This window comes from Dipteris shenzhenensis, chromosome 9 (assembly GCF_047967505.1).
Source record: "Dipteris shenzhenensis isolate YYH24624 ecotype China chromosome 9, Dip_SZ_1.0, whole genome shotgun sequence".
NCBI classification, from domain to species: Eukaryota; Viridiplantae; Streptophyta; class Polypodiopsida; order Gleicheniales; family Dipteridaceae; genus Dipteris; species Dipteris shenzhenensis.
The window spans coordinates 41,366,314-41,389,101 of record NC_141604.1 but is presented as its reverse complement, the minus strand read 5'-3'; the positions used below and the strand labels follow the sequence as shown (position 1 = coordinate 41,389,101).

Below are 22,788 nucleotides of genomic sequence, written 5' to 3'. Positions count from 1 at the left end.
CATCCCCAAGGTGTAGTCCCTCTAACGCCTCTATATGCGGGTCATAATCCTAAGGCTCCCATCCAAATCCTCGCTGCTCCAATGGCAGTGAGGGATTGTCTCCAGAAAGCAGAGCAATAGTGACATTGCCCCTCCACCCGCATCTGCTCCACCAACCACGGCCCAATGGGCAAGCCTTCGTGGTGGGCGGCCAGCTAGAAGGAGTAGAAGATCTTCCTCGGCTGCAAACTAGACCATATGGCATAAACGCGTCCAAAACTTGGAACGGACCTCCTAGGGCACACCCAATGCCTCCCCTTGAAAGGGTCCAAATTCAAGAGTTCATATGATACCTCCTCCCAATCTGTGTGGTGTAGGAAAAGAAGGGGACCTCGTCCACCTGCTCGGTAAGGCTGATCCTTGAGGGCCAAAACCACTCTCCTGGATCCCACTGGACCTCCCTCAAGGGCCTACCCTCCTAAAGCCAGAGGCGCCATCTGGGGGTATCCTGCTCTGGGATACTGGGAGGATCAATATACCACTCCTTTCCCAATCCTCATCAATATACCACTCCTTTCCCAATCCTCCCACCACTCTGATCATCTGCCAATGAATCCCATCCATCTCTGGGTCTCTCTTAGTGAATGCCTGAAGTAGGCATGCAGGTCCCACACCGAAGTGTGCTGCCTCGTTGCATCATCATCATCCTCAAGGGGACCCCAATCCTAGAAAACTGACCCAACCATCTGCTGTCCATCCACACGCGAAGTCCCTCCCATGAAGACTCAGGGATAGCTACGTCAATCTCCCTCATCCACTTCCCTACCCCTTGCATACGCGCTAAGTCTCTAAGCCTCGCCTCTGCCTCCATGGGTAATCTACTCCATCTGCCAAAGGAGCAAGCCGTGCCATTAACCAACTATGGCCAACCAATGTGAGTCTGCTACCCAAGCATACGCCCATCCGATCTCTGATCTTCGTGTGCCAAAGAAGGGTCTGACGCTCGAACTCCTCTCTGTAATGGGGCTGAGCATGGATGAGGCCCCCTGCTAATCTCTGCGAGACCCTATGGAGGCTCCTCATCAAGGTAGAACCATTTCCCGTAAGGGGGGGCTCTATGAAGATCCATCTGTGTGAATGTTGTCACTACTCCCCAGTGCATGGGGTGTTCTTGAGAAGCCCTCGTTGGATAAGCAGCTTCCAAGGCTGTGCGCCGTGATGAGGCCATGCACAACCAACTTGCCCAAGAGGGCTTTGCTCTGCATCTCCAGATCAATGATACCTGAGCCTCCCAATGCTTGTGGCGTGATCAGCGTCTACAAAGCAACCCGAGCTCTGGTATTCCTCGTGCCGTCCAATCCTGCCCAAAGGAAATTTTAAACCAGAGCTGCCCAATGCACCCTCTGTGAAAGCACCAGTAGTAGGAGGCAATATACCGGTCCGTGGCAAGAAGACCTGGTTTGCCACCAGGGCACGGCCCGCTAGGGAGAGTTTTTAGTCGAGCTCCAGTAGAGGAGCTTGCACCGAACACTCTCGAGGACCAGGGCGATCTGCTGCTCTGCTGTAATATCAATACCCACTTGGCATCTGAGGTATCTTGCTGTTTGGCCCCGCGGTATCTAGCAGAAGCCAAAGTCAATCCCCCACTCTCGAATCTCTTGTGTCTCCTCAATGCTTGTGAAGAAACCGATGGATATTATCCAGTTGATTTGCACACCCGAGGCCTTACAATAGATAGCCAGGGCTCCCTTGACTATCTCCAAGCTTGCTGTGGTACCCTCTATGTACAAGGCCGTGTCATATGCAAACTTAGAGTCTAGCAGCTCCTCCTATCTGATTGGGAGCCTCAACCCTGTGAGGCCCGCCACCTGCGATCTCAAGTAGTAGCCCAAAGCCTCCGCCACAAACAGGAAGAGAAGGGAGAGAGGGGACACCTTGGCGGACCGAGCAAGAGAGAGGAAAGGCCTCACCCGTGTGTCCACCGATAAGCATCTGACTAGAGCTCCCTACATAAAGCACAGAAACTTCTCTAATCCATCTATTTGAGAAACCCAATCTTTGCATAGTACCCTCCAAGAAAGACCACTCCACCCTATCGTAAGCCTTCTCAAAATCCAAGAGAAGGACGACCAAAGGCTATGACTCCTCCATGGCCCAATCCACTGCCTCCCAAAACGTGAAGATGTTGTCCAGGATGCTGCGCTCCCGAACAAACCCGATCTATGTGTCGTGGATGATGTGGTGAGATGAGGCCGTAACCGCAAACTCAAGACCTTGGTGAGGATGTTGTATGCGGTATCAAGCAAAGTGATCGGTCTCCACTACCAAATGTCTGACCTATCTCCCCGTTTCGGAATCAAACAAATCCACCCCCTACTTAGGAACTGAGGAAGGGATCCTGTTTCGAAGATCTCTTGGCACGGTAGGCGAAAAAGGGTGGAATGATCTCCTAGAAGTTTCGGAGTAAGGCCATCCTCGCTAAGATACTTCTGGGTTGGGAGGGCCTTGAGGGCTTCCCAGAGCTCCTCATCTGTGAAAGGCTCCTCCAAACTCCTGCATAACTCACGCGAGACTAGCATTGCAACATGGTCCCTAACTAGCTCACGGGCCACAAGGCAAGTTGGAGTCATCCGTCTAAAAGAGATGATTGAAAGAGTTGGATCCCGTAAACGCTACAACCACGTGCCTGCCTTTTGTGAGTGGGTGTCTGTTCCGGAAAGACTCCCAAGCACAAAACAAGGCTCCCCTATGAGTGGGTGTCTGTTCCAGAAAGACTGCCTTTTGTGACTTTGCCGGGGGTTTACAAGGCGACTCGTCCGTGTTCGTACGTCGGTGTGCTAGGGTGGACACCAGCTCAATGCCAATCTTCCATGCCCACTTCATCATGAAGGAAATTTCCACCCCAACAAATCAGCACACTTATGGAGTGGCCAGTAGTATGCATGATCAATCTTTGCCTCAGGCGGCAATCTGATAACCCCTACCGCAAAACGACACATAGGTTTCTCTCGCGTGAAGGTCAACTGAAAATTCACTTCAGCACCATAGACATGGACCTTTAGTCCCTATGGCCCCATCCACTCGTCCATCATGCGTGAAATCTGATCCCCCAACGTAGCATCAAATACCACTTCTCCAACCTTGTGGAGGCGAATTGGAATCCCCAAACTGGGTGCATCTGGGAGCCCACTACACTGATCGGACCCCCTTTCCGGGGCTGCAAGATCACAAGCGTTACCTCCAGGGAAAGAAGGTAAGAGTCTAGAATCTCTAGATAGTTCCAGGGCCCCAATCTCCAAAATTCCTGCAGTAGGGGACGCCCAGGCTGAAGTTTGGGAGCTGCTGCCTGGGAGGACAAGCCCCTTCCCTCTGGCTCTCCCCTTGAATGGAGGGAGGGGATGTGATACTACGACGAGGAAGCGGAAGGGGGTGCTGTCTTACCCTTGCCTTATGGCAGGGGAGTCGAGGCAGGTCCAAGGGAGGGAGGGGAGGGGGAGGAGGCTGAAGAACTTGCTACAGAGGGGGACGGGGGGAGGCGGAGGGAGGAGGACAGGTGGTGAGGATGGCCATAGCACTGAAGGCACATGGGAGGGAAGAAGAGAGAGAGAGGGTAGGCTAGGGAGAGAGAGTGATACTCAAAGAGAGACATTATGAAATGGAAATGAAATGACTAAGCAATTGAACAAAATGAAAGTACTCACAAGGAAATGAAAGCTGTGGTTGTGGCAGGAGCCCCCCGAGTCCGTGTGGCTGTGGCTGACCCTGCGACTCTCCCTGCAGTGATCGAGATCGTGACAGATGCCGGCAACATCACCCAGAGCATGGTAGTCACCGGACAGCCAGGCCAGTGCCTGAGGTGTCACGGCTTTGGGCACTTGGCTGCTATTTGTCCACGATTCGCCAGCTCCTCTCGGCCTCCCCCGCCCCCTCCCCCTCCGCCCCCTCCCCCCCCTCCGGGCAGCCACGTCAGGAGGAGCAGAGGCAGCCGGAGTCCGGTCCAAAGTTAGCTGGCGGTTGGACTGAGGTTAGAAGGAAAAGAGGAAAGAACAAGAAGATTTCCGATAAAGGCAAGGAGGCAGAGGTTACCCAACCTGCAGCAGCACCTCAGAGACCTGACAGGCAGCCGCCCCAGGGTCCTGGGAGAGCTTCTTCTTCGACGGTAGCCCGCCCTCCACAGCCTCAGCTCCCCCTCTCTTCCGCTCCCCAGCCCCTTTCCACTCAGTCCCAGCCCCTTCCCCAGTCGCACCCCCCTTTTCCCGACCCGCAGCTTCAGCCCCCGCCTCTTCCTCCTCAGTCTCCTCCTCCTCCTTCTCAGCCCCAGTCCCAGGTGCATCCCCATCCCCGGTTTGCCTCACCCGTCTTCTTCACACCCAGGCTCCACCCTCCCGCATCTATCCCCCCTTTTTTTGGGTGGCAGCCTCTTCTTCATCGGAGGTCTCGCAGTTTGTCTTGGCGGTATGGCGGCTCCCTGCCCGGAACCGGAGGCCCAGTCGGACCCTCCCTCTCCAGATGCCTACCGCGTCATCTTGACAGAGCAACAATCGTCTCGGGTTCAGGAGGTTGCCAATGACTTTGCCCTTACCTCTGTTTATGACAGAGTCATTGGACATTCCCCCTCCAGATCAGCCATCAGGGACTGGCTCCAGTCCACTCTCATGCTAGAGGACGGCCATATTGAGGAGGTGGCCCTTATGGGAAGGGGCATCTTCTGGCTCAAACTCTCCAATGCGAAAGCTGCGAGCAACCTGATTGCTGGTTCCCCCACGTCTGTGGATGGAAAGATTATTATGATAGTCCCTTGGTACCGTGGATTCAACGCAACGGATTTTGATGCTCGGTTCCGTATACCTCGCCATCCAGTGACGCTAGTTTTTCCAGGTCTCGCTGCTGAGCTGCGACCGATTGTCAGGGACCTGGGCTTCCACTTTGGCTGGGTTATGCACGACACTTTCACCGACGCGGTGACTACGGCAGGAGCCCCCCGAGTCCGTGTGGCGGTGGCGGACCCTGCGACTCTCCCTGCAGTGATCGAGATCGTGACAGATGCCGGCAGCATCACCCAGAGCATGGTAGTCACCGGACAGCCATGCCAGTGCCTGAGGTGTCACGGCTTTGGGCACTTGGCTGCTGTTTGTCCACGATTCGCCAGCTCCTCTCGGCCTCCCCCGCCCCCTCCCCCTCCGCCCCCTCCCCCCCCCTCCGGGCATCCACGTCAGGAGGAGCAGAGGCAGCCGGAGTCCGGTCCAGAGTTAGCTAGCGGTTGGACTGAGGTTAGAAGGAAAAGAGGAAAGAACAAGAAGATTTCTGATAAAGGCAAGGAGGCAGAGGTTACCCAACCTGCAGCAGCACCTCAGAGACCTGACAAGCAGCCGCCCCAGGGTCCTGGGAGAGCTTCTTCTTCGACGGTAGCCCGCCCTCCACAGCCTCAGGTCCCCCTCTCTTCCGCTCCCCAGCCCCTTTCCACTCAGTCCCAGTCCCTTCCCCAGTCGCACCCCCCTTTTCCCGACCCACAGCTTCAACCCCCGCCTCTTCCTCCTCAATCTCCTCCTCCTCCTTCTCAGCCCCAGTCCCAGGTGCATCCCCATCCCCCCCCCCCGCCTCTCTCAGCTCTCCTGCAAAGTTAGCTGTACTGATGGTTCCTCAGTCGAGGGCAGCCCCCACTCCCCCTCCTCCACCCCCCCCCGCTAGTCGCCTCCGTGGAGTCTGAGTCGCCTACCCCCCAGCCACCTCCCCCTTCCCCTCCACAGGCAGGACACCCTGAGTCTACACCACCACTGGAGCAGGCTTCCCTATCCGCTAGCCCCTCAGTTGCAGACTCTGGTGGGCCTCAGCTTCAGGAGAGAGAGCTTCCTCGCGACTTTTACAGATCTGGCCCCTCGGACTACTTGGATGTGGCCGACCTTGGGACCTTCCCTGCTTGTCTCGACATCAGTATCTTCCTGCTCCACAAAGGGGCGGATGGGAAGATAGCAGCCTTGGCCCTGAGGGATGGCCCTAGCTTTGCTTTCACGTTCCTCAGCGACGGCACCAAGACTTGGACAGACGACTCGGTCTGGGAGGCTCTCAGAGAGCAGACGCACACTCAGGTTTGCTCCTGGATAGGCCCGTCCGGTGGGCAGCTTCTCGAGACTCAGTGGTCCGAGGGTGACGTGCGCCTGCGGTGGCGTTGCACCGCCAAACGCTTCAGACTGATTGTGATCCTCAGGCCCCCTCTGTCATGGCCCCTCCCCCAGGATGTCAGAGCCTGGACCCCTCTGAAACTCCGAGCCTTCTACGGGATGACTACTTCAGAGATCTCGAGCTGGCTCGAGAAAGCATTTGCTCATGGCACCAAAGGCCTCTCGCCTTTGCTAAAGGTGTTGAAGAACGGGCAGGACGACCCCGCCTCCCCTCCCCCTCCAAACCTTCTCATAAGCGTCAGCGCCTCCACTCCGAAATGTCAGCTTCTTCATCGACATCTGCCGCGAGCAGACAGTTGTTCGCAGCCTCCCAGTCCTCACCATGAGCCTACACCTTGTCTCCTGGAATGTGAACGGGTTTCATTCTTCTGGCACCCGTGGTCCTAGGAAGCTCATTTTGAGACAGGAACTTCAGCCAGCAGTGATTGGTCGTTTGGATGTACTTCTGCTCCAGGAGCACAAGCTTTCTGTGGCTCATTCCCGTAGCTGCGGGAAGATTCTCCCTGGACGTTCTCACACTTATTGGGAGCCCTCGATCGGCGCACAGGGGAGGAGTGGAGGTGTCTGTACTTCCGTGTGCGAGCAGTTAGCCCAGGGAGTTTTTGGTCATGGCACGTTGATCCCAGGCCGTGCCCTTTGGGTAGGCCTAGAATTGCAGGGTTCCAGAATAGGAATCCTCAACATTTATGCTCCCACAGACCTCCGGTGCAGAGCCACCTTCTGGAGGACACTCACAGGGATTCTCCCAGACTTGGATTCCTGGATTGTTGGAGGTGACTTCAACAATCTCGAGACCTTGGAGGACCAGCAGGGCAGAGGACCAGAGTTTACTGGCATGTCTCAGGCAGAGCAGTCCGCTTGGGACTCTTTTATCTTCGCGACAGGAGGTAGGGACAGCTGGAGAGACCCGTCCTTCCGTCGTTGGCACGGGAGCTTGGACTTCTCGTAAGGCTTCCGCAGGGAAGGAGGCAGACTTCTGAAGAGGCTGGATAGATTTTATGTCAGTGATTGGGCCATCAGCAGAGGCGGTCAGGCGGGTATAGTTTCAGAGACAACACTTTCCGACCATGCGCCTGTGCTCTTATCATTAGACTCGGCAGTTCAGGCCCTTCCCCCCCGTTCGTGCCAGATTCCCGACTCCATCTTCTCGAGGGAGGACATGCGCAGCAATATCGGCAGTCTATGGGACAGAGATTGGGGCGAGTGCGTGGATCTGGTTGATTCGGTGGCGTAGGCTTTGCAGGAGTCCAGCCAGATTTGCCAGCTCGCAGCCCTACAGGTTCGACAGGAGTGGTGGGGCAGAGAGAGAGCTCTTTGGAGGGACCTCGCTTCCATTCAGCGACTCCAGCAAGCAGCCCCGGGCTCGGAGGAGCTTCGGATCCAGGCCCTTCGAGCCAGAGCCCTTCTTGAGGAGACTCTCCAGCGCCGTTCAGAGTTTTCCTATCACGCCTCTCTCTCTTTCTGGGCTCGGAAGGGCGACCGGATGTGCAGGAGTTCTTCAGGACGCATGGCCAGAGAGCAGCATCAGCTACGGAGTCTTAGGACAGCGGAGGGGCACATCGTTACTGATCCGGGTGAGGTCTTGGGGTTGGCTACCGACTTCTACAGGACTCTTTTCCTGCACGAGCAGCTTGCCCCTCGCACTCAACGCTCCCATGAGAAGGTGTGGAGGCACATTCTATCCCTGGTCCAGCCCAGCATGGAGGCGACGTTGTTGGCACCGTTCACTACGGACGAGATGTTGGAGGCCTTGATGGCCATCGACGGGCAGAAATGCCTTGGCGAGGATGGGCTATCCCGAGCTTTCTTCACCTCCTTCTGGGATCAGATCCATCAGCCCCTCCTAGCAGCTCTTCAAAGGATTTTCAGCAGCGGATATATGCCAGAGAGCCTCTCCTCGGGACTGATTTGCCTCATCCCGAAGGGAGGAGATCGACAGGAGATTCGTCAGTGGCGCCCGATCACCCTCCTCCCCTCCAAGATGATCAGCGCCAGAGTTCAGCCTCTACTTCCAGACCTCATTCATGACACTCAGACAGGCTTTGTCCAGGATCGCAGTATCCTGGATAATGTCTTCACCTTCTCAGAGGCGGCGGAGTGGGCTCAGCACTGTGGGTCACATTTAGCCATCCTACTTCTCGACTTTGAGAAGTCCTACGATCGAGTGGACTGGTCCTTCCTGGAGGGGACTCTGGAGCAACTAGGTTTCCCAGCAGGATGGATTCAGGGTATTTCAGCGTTATACAGGACAGCTTCTAGCAGGGTCATCATTGGCGGCAGGATGGGAGAGCATTTTCGTTTGGAGAGATCAGTGCGTCAGGGCTGCCCCCTTGCTCCTTACCTGTTTCTCTTCTTCGCCGAGGCTATGACATACTACCTTCGGGCGAGATCTACCGAGATCCGGGGTGTTCGCCTTCCCCTCCGGGAGGACACGGAGCTCCTGGACTCGGAGTATGCGGATGACACAGCACTGTATGTCCAGGATGATGAGATGATGTTGGAGAGGGTGAGGATGGCCCTAGAGGTCTTCTGTTCGGCAGCCAGTGCGAAAATCAACTGGAACAAATCAGTTGGTTTTCTCACAAACCCCGGGGCGTGCTCTCAGTGGGGGAGGTTTTTGGGTTTCAGGTCGATCCCGCGGGGACAGACAGCTAGATATCTCGGCTTTCAGGTCGGCCTGGATATCACGCCAGCTCAGCAGTTTCTCCCGGTGCTAGATTCCATTCGACGGAAGCTGGCTTTCTGGAGCATTGCTAAGCTCTCCCTTGCAGGTCGTGCCCTGGTAGTCAACCAGGTCCTCCTAGCCACGGCTTGGTATGTGGCTTCCTGTTGGTGTTTCTCGAGATCCAGTGTGGCACAGCTTAGGAGGTTGGTTCGGAACTTCCTGTGGTCCGGGGGGGATGGTCTCAGAGATACCAGAGCCAGGGTTGCTTGGCAGACAGTCATTCTTCCACAGGCTGAGGGTGGCTTGGGGGTCATCGATCCAGAGCTTCAGAGTCAGGCCCTGTTGGGCAAGCTAGTTATCCGCGGTTTGTTGACCCCAGGGGGGCAAACGTGGAAGATGTTACTTCAGCAAGGGGTCGGTTCTTGTGTCCCGCGCCGAGGTGGAGAGTGGCTACCGTCCCTCAGGTGGATCTTCACTTCTGCCCCGCTCACTCTGCCCCGCTCCCCACTCGTTCGTAGCCTCCTCATGGTTTGGAGGCGGCTCCGCCTCAGTCTCATATAGTCCCCTCCTAGTTGTCAGGAGGAGATCGATCGCCAGCCGCTTATCTGGAACGATCAGGTCAGAGATGCCGAGGGCCTTCAGCTGGCGGAGAGATCACACATCAGGTGGGACGGCTGGATGCGGGGGCCAGCCCGGTCCCTTCGAGTTTGGAGGGACACGTACAGACATTTGGAGACCGCTGATCTTGCAGACGCAGCTGGAGGTGCCCGTGGAGCTCAGGCGAGACGTGCGGAGATAGACGGAGCGATTCCAGCTGATTGGTTGGTTCCACCCGAGTTTCAGATCCTCATGCCTGGTGATGACCGTTGGCTGGGACAGTTCACCCCCCGTGGCATCCCACTGGTGGTTGCAGGTCGGATGGATGACTTCTCTGTTTCCTTCTTCGCGGTTATGGGGGATGGCCGACTCAAGAGAGAGGATGTGCTCATCGACCCCCTACTCCCATGGCAGAGGGTTCGGGTCGTAGGCCTCGTGGGGAAGGTTTGGCGGACCGATCCTAGCAGAGAGTAGGATCAGCTGCAGCTTTGGCGACTCTGGCTCTGGAAGGGGCGGGCCTTGTCAGAGCTTGATTGGGACCCAGGAGAGTGGAGATGGCCAGAGATTGTGACAGGTCAGGGGCCGACCTCTTTCTTTGCCTACAGCACGACATTGGGCAGGGGAGTTCTCGGGAGGATGCAGAGCCGCCCTCCCACCCAGCGGCCCAGTTGGTATACACAGGGTATTTCTAGGTTATTTTTGCAGGCCTTCTGGAAGGCCTTGTGGGAGAGCTGGCGGCCGCGGAAGATCTCCTACTTCCTGTGGCTTCTTGCCCACAAAGGTCTTCCAGTGGGGAGCTGGTTGCGGCAGATAGGTCAGGACGGACGTTGTCAGATCTGTCATGAGGACGAGGAGTCACCAAAACACTGCCTCTGGAGTTGCACTCGCGCCCAGGAAGTGTGGAGGTGGACCTTCGGGATCCTTACTCGCGCAGCACCGGAGCTAGGATTGATCACTTGGGGCGCGTTCTGCTGGTGCAGCACCGCACCTGGTTTTCATCACTTATTCGAGGCATGTCAGCAGGACCCCACATTCCTTATCACACAGGGGACGTGGGGGCCGCTCGAGAGCATCCCGCCGCACCTGGCAGAGGCTGGCACAGGAGCTCAGGAGAGGCAGCCAGTCTGGGAGATTATTAGCAGCATCGCAGGATGGCACATTTGGACCTCGCGCTGCGCGCAGATCCTCGGTGGCACCTCCTTATCGACTGCCCAGATCATGACTGACATCTGGAGTGAGATTATACACACCCTCAGAGGCCAGTGGGACCAGATACAGGGGGGCTCCCGGGCCGGCCGGGAGAAGCGGAGACGTTTCCTCCGGGTTTGGGACACACAGGGCCTCTTCTTCGAGCATACTTCGCAGGGCCTTCAGTGGCGCTACTCACCACCTCTCTGGCTGTTCATTCACACTCGCCTGATCCCTCCGTGAGAGAGAGCTTTACTTTTTGTTACCTTTTGGGCTGCGTCCGATTTGTGAACGCAGCCCGTCAGCTGCAACGCTGACCTCTTGTATCTTGTTTTCGAAGTAATATAATTAGCATTGTTTTTTCGGCCAAAAAAAAAATGAAAGCAATTGGTCTGCCATGCTCGTCAAGTATGCTTTCATACCACATGATAGACTCCTACCAATCTCTTTCAAAGAAGTTGGGAGAACTCTCCAAAGAGTATTTGTAAAGCTATTCCAAGCTTTCAGGAATAGTAGCCATAAGAGGAGAGGAAGGAGACCCAAGGGGGGATGAAGTAAAAATTCACTTTGTGATGTCTATCGAGTCTCCACCCTAATAAGAAAGGTGAAAGGAAGATTGTCCTAGAGCCAAATTGCTAAAGGACTAGCATGAAAGAAACCTCTTCCCAATAAATGACTGTTTTGAAAGGTGAGGAGAGAGATCTGAAGGAAGGGCAGAAAACGTCTAGTCCCTAGTCTAAGTCCTTCTGGGGTGGGATCCATGGATGTCTCAAGTTCCTTTTGAAGCTGCCATAGCTCGTCTTTGGAAAAAGTGCACCTTCTCACAAGGGGTTGAGGATTGGCTGAATGGGTAGCCCTTCGCCAATCTTAGGTGAAAATCTGATTTGAAGCATGTTGGATGTCCATCCTTCACTTGCAAGTGCCATTGAGAAAGGAAAGAAGAAGAAAAGAATGTGAAAGTGAAGAGGGAAAAAGAAAAAAAACATTTATTAACGTCTGCGAAAGGACAAAAAGCTTATGGGACCAAGGAGCCCAAATCCATCATGAGAAATACATCCCTATGGGGGGGGACCAGAGGTGTGTAGCACACCTCCAAAGCTAATGGAGTGATAAATCAAATCCTACATTGAATACGACAGACTCACAAAGGTCCCTGTATAAGTCGGGAGTAGATCTTGTCATGTCATTGTCCAATGTCTGAGGTGTATTTTCTGAGCTGTATGTGGATCTGACCAGGATCCCTTGAGAGTCCTGATGTCTCTAGAACATATCAAAGATCAAGCACTGGCACACCTAACTCCTCTCTGTAGGAGCATCTCAAGGGTGATGTGATGCTGCCTGACATTGAGAGGCTGTTGTGACGGTGGGGCCTTCTACTAACCTGCTGTGTCTAAAAGTCGACGTCACAATCATGGCACCTCCCAATCATTGCTTCTCCTGCGAGGAAGAATTTTGTGATCTACTTCTGTCTAGGGGCTCGCGATCTCAAGAGGAGCCCTTAGCTACCTCTGAAGAGACAATGATAGTGGCCTCATATCGCATAGTATACATGGCATCCGAAGATGCGACTCTCTCTGGGTGCTCCCTTAGCTCGTCCACTATGAATGTGAAGTTGATGTGATGAAACATGGAACTGTTCAATGGAGATCCTCGGTGAATGTGTGGGAGGTGTATCTGGGTGTACCCTGGAGGATCAATGAAGCCCTCATTGGAGATGCGCAAGCAGTGATCCCTGTAGAAGCTGAGCTTCAGTCAAAGCTCACTCGGTACCAACCAGGTCCTAAATGTGTGTAGCTGTACGAGGTCCTCATGTATGACTTGGTTGACCTTGTGATTCCAAGTGGGAGAGATGGTGCATCATTGCTGTACTGGAAGGGGGTAATCTGTCCATGTGGAGTCCCAACATCTCAAACCATCTGCATGTGTGTGCATACCAACATCTCTTATCCCCCCTCAATTACTAGGGCCATATAGTGCTAGCAATAGTAATCTATGTCTGTAGTCATCGTACCCTCTGACATGGTATAAATATGTGATGACCTGGAATGCCGCATCAAGCTACACCGGTGATGATCCAAACTCAGCCTGAATAATCTGATGGGGAACTGATGGCTTACTGCATATCATCCGCAAATAACATGAGGACCTAGAGTTGCTCTACCCTAGACTAGTCTTCATACCAGAGATCCGGTTTCCAACAAGGGCTGCCATACATGCCTGCTGGCTGGACCAAGGAGTCAAAAATGAAAGCCTTGGTTCGAGGGTCTTGAAATTGTGAGTGGAAGCACTGTCTCTCTAATCGGGCTAATGAAGCATATTCTCTCCTCAAGTGGGATGCATTGCCGGTCTCATCGTGAAAATAGACTGTGCAAGGTCTCACTCAGGGACAGTTAGTAGAGCTAGCACGCTGAGAGACTCAGAGCCTAGAGGTGAAGGTGCACGGGCAGTGGCTGAGCGAGTCGCATGAATTGGACAGAGGCAGCAAAAATGCAGAGAGAAGGACAGCACCAACACAAGACAGCAGTAAGTGCAACCAGAAGGGGAGACGACACGTTAGTCTGTGGATCTCGAAGTAGAGAAAGGCTTAATATATAGGTAAGAGAGCATAGACGGGGAAGGGAGAGTTGGGGGGGGTGAGGAGCCCAAGGGACTTGGAGCAGTGAGCAGCAAGAAAAGAGGTGAAGAGCGTGGCATGCCATGTGGTGCGGAGTGCTTCTTCGACCACTTTGCCCATAAATTCGGTGATGGATGATTTGAGATGCAGGCAATCATTTGTACTGGGAGAGGGCATAGAACCATAGGGAGACGTAAAGAATACTAGGAGAAAGGATGAGGGAGGAGAGGCAATCATTTGTACTAGGAGAGAATCAAGGAGAGTGAGAGAGGAAAGAGGTTTGAATATGGGTTTGCTAGAGTGAGTGAACCTGGTACTCAAGCATTTTGGAGCATGACCCTGGACCATCTAAGAAGTACAGTTGGTGTACGGAAATCAAATCTGTAACATGGAAGCTATTGTTTTGTGCCGACTACTTGCTTTCCCTGTTGCTTTGACTCAGTATGAGTAGCATGATTACTTAGGTTCTTTTTTTTTATAAAAAGTTTGTGAGTTGAACTAAGTAGCACAAAGACACACAATTGCACCACATTGGTAAAAAGACACACGGCTGCACCACAGTTGCATGAAGATACACGATTGCACAAAGAGACACGGTTGCACTAAAGACAATGTTGTAGTAGAGTTTGCACCTTGCGCTGGCCTTTGGCCTCCGGAAGAGTTGAATGCCACATTTCAGGGGAAGAAAGGAAAACGGGGGGGGGGGGGGGCGGGGGATGGAAAAGGGAGCAACGGGAAACATTATGGAAATCCCCAAGAAATGACAGAAAATTAGGAAATGATAGACACACATAGGAAGGCCATGGGGAGGCATTAAGAGAGAAGAGAGGAGCAGAAAGGGCATGGGGGAACAACAAGGGAGTGTGAAGCTCAAGCGTAGCTAGGAACTAATAGAAATATAGCGTTTTGCCCTGTCAAATATTTGCTCCACTTAAGATTCAGATTGAGTTCGATTATTTATGGACTACTAGTGCAGTCAAAAGATGAGTAAAGCTGATCTCATAGAGAAAAGTATCTTCACAACAAACGATCTACCAAACCAAATAAGTAAGGTTGAAGCCAAAAACCTGCAAGCTGATGTATATATAGCTCAAGGGAGCAAGAATGATTAGAAATGTCCACTGTCAAGCAAAACCAAATTTGTCATTATTTAGCCAAATTTCGTGCATGTGCTCCATTGGCACTGAATTTTCTAAAACAATACATTTGCACGAACCTGTACACAACAAAAGACAATGATGATTCCGAGTAGGCTGAAGAAGTTTGCAACCAATATATTGGCTATGAAAGGCAACGAATCATCTATTGCATATTGATCAGAGGAGAACCTGCAAAATCAAGATGTATTTCCAGATGACATTATTTTCCCAGTCATTAAAACTCATTAAACACTATAAAATGAGCACAATATTTCAAAAGGACATTGATAAGAGGATATCCAGTTCATTCTGTATAAATGAGATATGGCAAGAAATTTGCTAACCTCAGTTCCTATCACACAGACAAGGGATTAACATTTAATATAATGTATCTATTATGCCAGAATAGAACAACGAAGAACCTGTCCCCACCTTTTCCCCCAAAAAATCATCTTATCCCTTCAGTCATCCTGTTAGGGATATTAAAGGGACCTTCTCCCTTCTCTCTTTTTTAATTTAAAATGAAAGAGCCTTGTCTAAAAGTGAGAGACACAGTGTATATCTTGGTTGTGCACGTCATGGATTTGAAAAGATCAAGTAACCTTATAGGCAATTGTATGTAATTTGTATATGCAGCTAGGATGCAAGCTAATCACTTGAATGAATTCGGAAAGAGACGACACAGTTCGTGAGTAAGTATCTTTATTCAATAGACTAGCAAGATGAAGGACCGAGCTCACCTTTACTGAGTTTGTTGCTCATACAAGAACCAAAAATGACTCTACTAAGGACCCTATTGAGCAGCTGCTCAGACACACACTAGATGAAGACACAGAGCCTCGAAGGCTCGGACAAAAAGAACTCATAACGTTCATTGAGACAGTTTAAGAAGACCGCCATCCCTCCGAACTCTGCGCCACCGTGGCTCTTCAGATTGCTTGTAGAAGTAACTCGTCATATGCATGTAGAGTCATCTCTCCAGACAACTTCCACGTGGACTGCATGTGCAAGAACCAGCTCGTAGTCACGACCTGTAGTTATCCATCAACCTATTATTCACTTGGGTTGTGCATGGACCAATCAAAGCGCTTCCATGAGACCTTAGAGAAATATGCTTCTCCACAAGGCTTCCTCCAACAATCCCCCCTGAAGCCGAACTGGGAGGAGACAAAAAAAAAACTCAATAGAAGGCATCTATCCAATCAAAGTTTCTAGAACAGTTTTAAAACATGATCTACTTACGAAAAGCCAAGATCATCTACACCAAATGCGTGCTTACGAAAAACCAACACAATACTAAACACTGTTCTCGACTAGAACACCCAATCTTGATCTATGAAATCTATCTCAACTAGGCCCGCCACCTCTTCGTTAGATGTAGATTGTGAAGAGAGTGGGAGAGAAGTAAGGAGTCTCACTTGCAGCTTTCTCACATATACAATGGGGGAATACACACAAAGGTGGAGGTTGAAAACAGTTTTCCTCTTCTTAGTTGTGAAAGCCAAAAGAACTCTCTCTTTTTGTATAAAAGAAATAGATGAACTATATGTGGGTCTCAAACCAAACTCAGCTAACCTAGGTGGCATACTAACTGAGCCACTAACTAGAGTACATAAAGATAGTTGTCATTCAGCTATTATTCATGGGCGGTGTACCAACCGCATCTGCAGCTAACAAGTCGGTGACATAAATGCACAACGGTCACCTTGGCATATCACGAGTGGAGCTCGATATCTCAACACTCTCTCTCGAGCTCAATCCCAATTCTTACACACCAAGCAGGTCTCTGAACTTGCGCAACTTCTCTGTACCTAATGCCTTCGTGAATATGTCAGCTACCTGATCCTCTGTGCCGACATAAATCAAATCAACAAAACCTACTAGAACCTTCTCCCGCACATAGTGATAATGCACCTCATATAGACCTCTTCTTGCAAATCACCATGCAAGAAGGCATTCTTTACATCCATCTGATGTAAAGACCATCCCTTCGATGCAGCCATAGCAATGACTGCTCTTACGGTTGCCATCCTTGCAACCGGACTGAATGTTTCTTCATAATCAATGCCATATGTCTGTGCATACCCCTTGACAACTAATCTTGCCTTATATCTGCTTACAGAACCATCTGCATTGTGCTTCACCTTATAGACCCACTTGCAGCCAATTGCATTCTTGTCTTTAGGCAAAGGTACAAATTCCCATGTAGCATTTGCTTCCAAGGCATCCATTTCTTCATCCATGGCTTTCTCCCATTCTTCTTGGCTTGCTCAAAAGAAGTGGGTTCTGGTTCATGTATCACTTTGACCATATAGGCATAGTGAATGGCTGTAAATCCATCATATTTCAGCCTATCCATAGGATACTCAGCTCTGGTAGACCTACGCAAAATTGGCTCACTACCGGGTGCTCTCAAAACATCCATTGTCTTCCTTACTCCGGGTGTAACAACAGAAGGAATACCCCCAACTCATCATCAAAGCTCTGTTCTGAGCCACTGGATTCACCATCCAAATAAGAGTGACCTGCATTCACATCAACCATGGGCTGATCTACTTTCTCTTTTCCCTTTCGTGATACTTGCATACCGCTATCTGCATTGCTTTAAGGAGATTCTCCTGATCTCAATCTGCCTGTCCATGGCGAAGTATGTGAACTACTGCTAGAGGACACTACAGGTCCACTAATATTTTGTGATTGCTACTGTGAATTCTGTGCAGCATTACCATTTTGTGCATCTACATCATCAATCACATTTACTGGTTTATACCAGCTGCTCATCTCATAAAAAACATCTCTGCTCACTGTAAACTTACGAGTAGAAGGATTATAGCATCTATACCCTTTCTGCTACAGGGAATAACCAATAAAGATGCACTTCTCAGCTTTTGGATCTAACTTGGGTCTCAACTCATCTGGCACATGAACATAGGCAATGCAACAAAAAACTTTCAAAGGAGAAATATCTGGTTTCCTACCAGTATACCTCTCCTCTGGCGTCATGCCATGTATTACTGCAGTGAGAGTCCTATTCATTATGTAGACTGCTGTAGCAACTGCTTTAGCTCAATAATAATCTGGCAGGTCTCTTTCGTTGAGCATGACACGAGCTATCTCTCCAATATGCATGTTTTTTCTTTCTCTGCAAGTCCATTTTGCTGTGGGATATGACTGCATGAATATTGTTGCTTTATGCCATGCTCCTACAGGAACCTTGTAAACTCATTTGAGAGATACTCTCTCCCTCCATCTGACCTTAGGCATTTTATTTATAGGCCTGTTTCTTTTTCAACCATAGCTTAAAAAGCTTGAAATGCCCAAACACTTCACTTTTCTTTTTCATAAAATACACCCAAACTTTTCTGCTATGATCTTCAATAAAAGTGACAAAATAATGACAGCCTCCAATAGATGCAGCTTTAGTAGTCCACACATCAGAGTGGATTAGTTCCAATGGCCTCTTACTCTCTTGAACATATCTAGGAAATGGTTTCCTTGCCTGTTTTCCAAATTGACAGGCTTCACATATCGTATGCATTTCTGCAACCTTGAACTAAGGCAATCCTGCAAAAATATTTTGGGCCTGCATTAATTTAAGTCGTTGTATATTAACATGACCAATGCGTTTATGCCAGGTATGCATATCTGCAACTACACCGGTCCCATGTGCAAACATTGCTACACTCAATTCAGGCATGTCCGCATCCAACGTAAACATCCTGCCCTTCTTCCTCCCTTTTGCTATCAAGCGACCTTTATTTTTTATATCCTCAACAGATCATCCATGAGGATTAAATCTGACTTGCAAGCCCTGCTCAACCATTTGACCAACAGAAACCAGGTTCTTGGTGATATTCCGAACATGAAATACATCAGACAGGTATATCTTTTTCCCATCCTGCATAGACAAAGGAATTTTACCAATCTGCACAATAGGATGTGCAGTATCATCACCAGTCTCCACAAATCCTGCTCTTTCCATTTTCCTTGCATCATCTTGCATCCATTCTGCATGACCTGTCATGTGGTATGACGCACCTGAGTCAACATACCACACATCATTGCTTTCTTCTGCACTTGTCACAGAATTGGTCATGTGCCGCACCATAAACAAATGCTCATTTCTGTCATCACCCTGTCTACTAGAGGATGCATAATTGCCTTACTGCAATTTTCCATTCATGATGTCATTCTGCTTTTGGTAGCAGTCTTTAGCCATATGACTCATTTTACCACAGTAATAGCATTCAACATTGCTGTTTGCATTTTGGTCTCTTTGCCATCCACCACGACCTCTTTGGCTCCCCCTGTCTCTAAAGTTATCACGTCCTCCTTCATAGGACTAGTTTTCTTGAATTTGCTGCATATTCTAATTTCTGCCACGGCCTCCAGATTGGCCACCTCTCCCTCTGCCTCTGCCTCTGCCTCTGCCTCTGCCTCTACCTCTTCCAGCATTTGAGTAGAAGACAGTTTCTTTTGAAGTTCCTCCTGAAGAAGTTGCACCACCATTTCTCTGCTCTTCAGAAATTAGAAGAGCAATCAACTCCTCAAAATCAAGAAATTTTTCATGGACGGCAATGGATGTCCGGAACTCTGCATAATCCTTTCCTAGACCATTCAAGGTCACAGAAACTAAATCATCATCTTCCACTGGCGATCTAATAAAAGCAAGTGCATCTGCAATCTTCTTCACCTTCATGTGGTAGTCATTGATGTTCATATTTTCTCTCTGCACATTATGCAACTCCTACTTGAGCTGCATTTTCCTGGCTTGCGTATTTGTGCTGTACATTTTTGTCAAAGTATCCCACGCCTCCTTTGGCGTGCTTGCATCCTGAATATGCACAATCATAGAATCTGAAATACTGATAGACAGCCTGTACATAACTTTTATGGCTCTCTCATGCCATCCTTTAAATGCCTGCAACTCCTATTAATTGGGAACATTAGGAATAACTGGTTATTGTTCAGCTCCAGTAATGAACTCCCAATAGCCTCTTTCCTTAAGAAAATTTGTCATTCTAAACTTCCATGCTTGGAAGTTGTTCATGTCAAGCTTTTCAGTGACTATTTGTGAAAGAGCATTAGACGCCATTATAGAACACTGCAAAATATTATATCACTGCAAAAAACACAACTTCTGCCTCACAAGGACAAATCTGCAAAACTGACAAAAGTGGTATTTGACCACACAGTCACTTCCTAGTGATGATTTTACATCAACAGGCAATAAGAATGATTCTGTCACTCCCAATATCTCTGCGCACAGGCATACGATGCAACTTTTACAGCAACTTTTCACCAACCTGCGGAACAATGGTCGCACAGCAAAAACATGACATTTTTCTGAGTGCTTGTGGAAAACTTCGCCACCAAAACGGGTCCCAAAATGGCCTTGAATAAAAAAAACAGCCCCGTAGCATATACTACCCTCTCGCCGCACCGCGAAGGGCGTCCCAATCTGAGATAGCGCACTCTTGCACTTTCCGGCTGTGCTACCTATAGAGATTTGCTCCCAAACTCGAAAAAGGAAAGCAACACTGATCCTCTTACTAAGACACCGCGAACTTGGTTTGCTTTCTTGAGCTTCTTTACACGAACCGAGTTCTGATACCATGTGAAGAGAGTGGGAGAGAAGTAAGGAGTCTCACTTGCAGCTTTCTCACATATACAATGGGGGAATACACACAAAGGTGGAGGCTGAAAACAGTTTTCCTCTTCTTAGTTGTGAAAGCCAAAAGAACTCTCTCTTTTTGTACAAAAGGAATAGATGAACCCTATATGTGGGTCTCAAACCAAACTCAGCTAACCGAGGTGGCATACTAACTGAGCCACTAACTAGAGTACATAAAGATAGCTGCCATCCAACTATTATTCATGGGTGGTGTACCAACCGCATCTGTAGCTAACAAGTCGGTGACATAAATGCACGATGGTCACCCTGGCATATCACGAGTGGAGCTCGATATCTTAACATAGATCCCTCGACCGCACAAGCTTTCTCCTTTGGGTTGTCCTTCAAAAGTTCATCTTTCTGCTTCTTGTAGCAATGCCTCTCTATGTGACCTTTACGTCCACAATAATGGCACACGTAGGTATCTGATCTTCCTCTCCCTGCTGCTACTGGTCTTTTGTCTTTTACTGAATAGACGGAATCACCAAATGATTGTAGTAGGTCATCTCGTTTCTCCTCGCTCAAAAGAAGGCTCACAGTCAAGATAATCGGCGCTATCATCGAGCCTTAATATCCTCTTTGTCTCAGAGTACTTGGATGGTAGGGCCTTTAGAAGAATGGCCTTTTTGTCATCTGCCTCTACACCCGAACCAAGATCATGCAGCTGCCTGAGGATTGATTGCATCCGATTGAGGAAAGTACCAAGATTTTCACTGTCGTTCATCTTTAGGTCGAATAATTCTTGTCTCAACAGAGCTTTCGAATGCTTCATGTGGGGTCCAAACAGAGTTTCCAAGAATCGCCAATTCTCTGCCGTGCTGACTTCTTCACATCGATGTGATGAAAGTAGTCTGATCCCAATGCTCTTCCGATGAAGCCAATTGCCTTGTCATTCTTCGCTGACCATATCACCAAATCCCGTTCACTAACAGGCTTTTTCTCTGTCCCATCGATTAGTCCCCAGAGACCTTTCTGCATGAGATATAATTGAGTCGATAACTGGCATGAAGAAAAATTTCGTGCAGTGAACTTGATGAGAACACCGTCAGATTTCTCTGTCTTGTGAACCTCCATCTTCTAAAATTGCTCTAAAGCAAGCCTCGGTCAGTAAGTCGATTGGTCAACGCCTTCTCCTTCGAATTCGACTGCGTGGACATCTATTGAAAGACGAAAACGATGGGACTATGTACTTGAAGAATACTGCCCCACAAGATCTTTTAGACATGCAGCTATTTGCTGATCTCTACGTTCTTCCCACGCGATCTATTAAAACTATGCTCTGATACCATGTAGGCAATTGTATGTAATTTGTATATGGAGCTAGGATGCAAGCTAATCACTTGAATGAATTCGGAAAGAGATGACACAGTTCATGAGAAAGTATCTTTATTCAATAGACTAGCAAGACGAAGGACCGAGCTCACCTCTACTAAGTTTGTTGCTCATACAAGAACAAAAAACGACTCTACTAAGGACCCTATTGAGCAACTGCTCAGACACACATGCTCAGACACACACTAGATGAAGACACAGAGCCTCGAAGGCTCGGACAAAAAGAACTCATAACGTTCATTGAGACAATTTAAGAAGACTGCCATCCCTCCGAACTCTGCGCCACCATGGCTCTTCAGATTGCTTGTAGAAGTAACTCGTCACGACCTTTAGTTATCCGTCAACCTATCATTCACTTGGGTTGTGCATGGACCAATCAAAGTGCTTCCATGAAACCTTAGAGAAATATGCTTCTCCACAAGGCTCCTCCATGTGCAAGAACCAGCTCATAGTCACGACATTTAGTTATCCGTCAACCTATCATTCACTTGGGTTGTGCATCGACCAATCAAAGTGCTTCCATGAGACCTTAGAGAAATATGCTTCTCCACAAGGCTCCTCTAAGAAACCTAAGATAAGAAAAGCATATGAAAACCACCAGAAACCAAAAATCCATAGCTAGACAAACCAAAAGTAGCCTAAGGATGCATATGCATTTTTCTACAAGGAACCAGGTCGATGATAAAGATGCCACGAAATCCAAGCAGCTCCTAGAGAAAAAGAAAGTCAAGTCTCTAGATAACTAAGAAACCCTTATGGTGATTCAGCAGCCCAAATGCCACAAAGAGTTTTAGTCGGATCCAACCACAGGAGGCCAGAAACACCCGATGATCATAAATAAGATGAAAAAGAATGTCTTCTAAGATTTGAAAGAGACACCCGATGATCGTCAATAATATGAGAAAAACCATGTCTTCTAATATGCCGAGCTAGTCCATTGATGATTTCACACACAAGTGGAGACAAGGCAAAAAAGGAAGCAATTAATCAAAATTCCTGTTGACAATACCTATAGTCAGATTTCCTAAGCTAGATTGCATGGTCATGGCAATGTGGCAAGTGCCAGAACTCTGGGAGGTGTGGTGCTGCAACCAGTAAAGAATTGTTGTAATATGCAATGCAAGTGATGGAGAAATGACTCACGTACAATTACTAAAAGCATGTGCAGAGAGGAGAAGGTTTTCCTGAGCCACGTTGCCTCATGAGAGAATAATGCAATGATAGGGAAGAATATGAGACAAAAAGACGTGCGTGACTGTTACAAGTATTCAGCGAAGTAGAATGCAACCTTCCATAAGATCCATGGTTATGAAGCTCCACCTCTGTCTTGATGCTCTGCTGCCTCTCATATAAACAGACCCACTCACACGGATTCTATTGAGCTGCCGGATCCTCTCGAGCTAGAAGAGTACAATCGCAAA

At 49.5% G+C, this 22,788-nt stretch overlaps 1 protein-coding gene across 3 annotated transcripts in view; it reads right to left on the bottom strand.

Annotated features, from left to right (window-relative positions):
* ABCC13 (multidrug resistance-associated protein 11) overlaps positions 1 to 22,788 on the bottom strand; it is a 340,660-nt gene that overhangs the window by 51,354 nt on the left and 266,518 nt on the right. For all 3 annotated transcript variants that reach the window (XM_087378873.1, XM_087378874.1, XM_087378875.1), the window contains exons 26-27: positions 14,439 to 14,550; positions 14,290 to 14,343 (exon numbers count right to left, since the gene is read on the bottom strand). In XM_087378873.1, the coding sequence (XP_087234999.1) occupies positions 14,290 to 14,343; positions 14,439 to 14,550 (166 nt within the window). The remainder of the gene's footprint in view (positions 1 to 14,289; positions 14,344 to 14,438; positions 14,551 to 22,788) is intronic.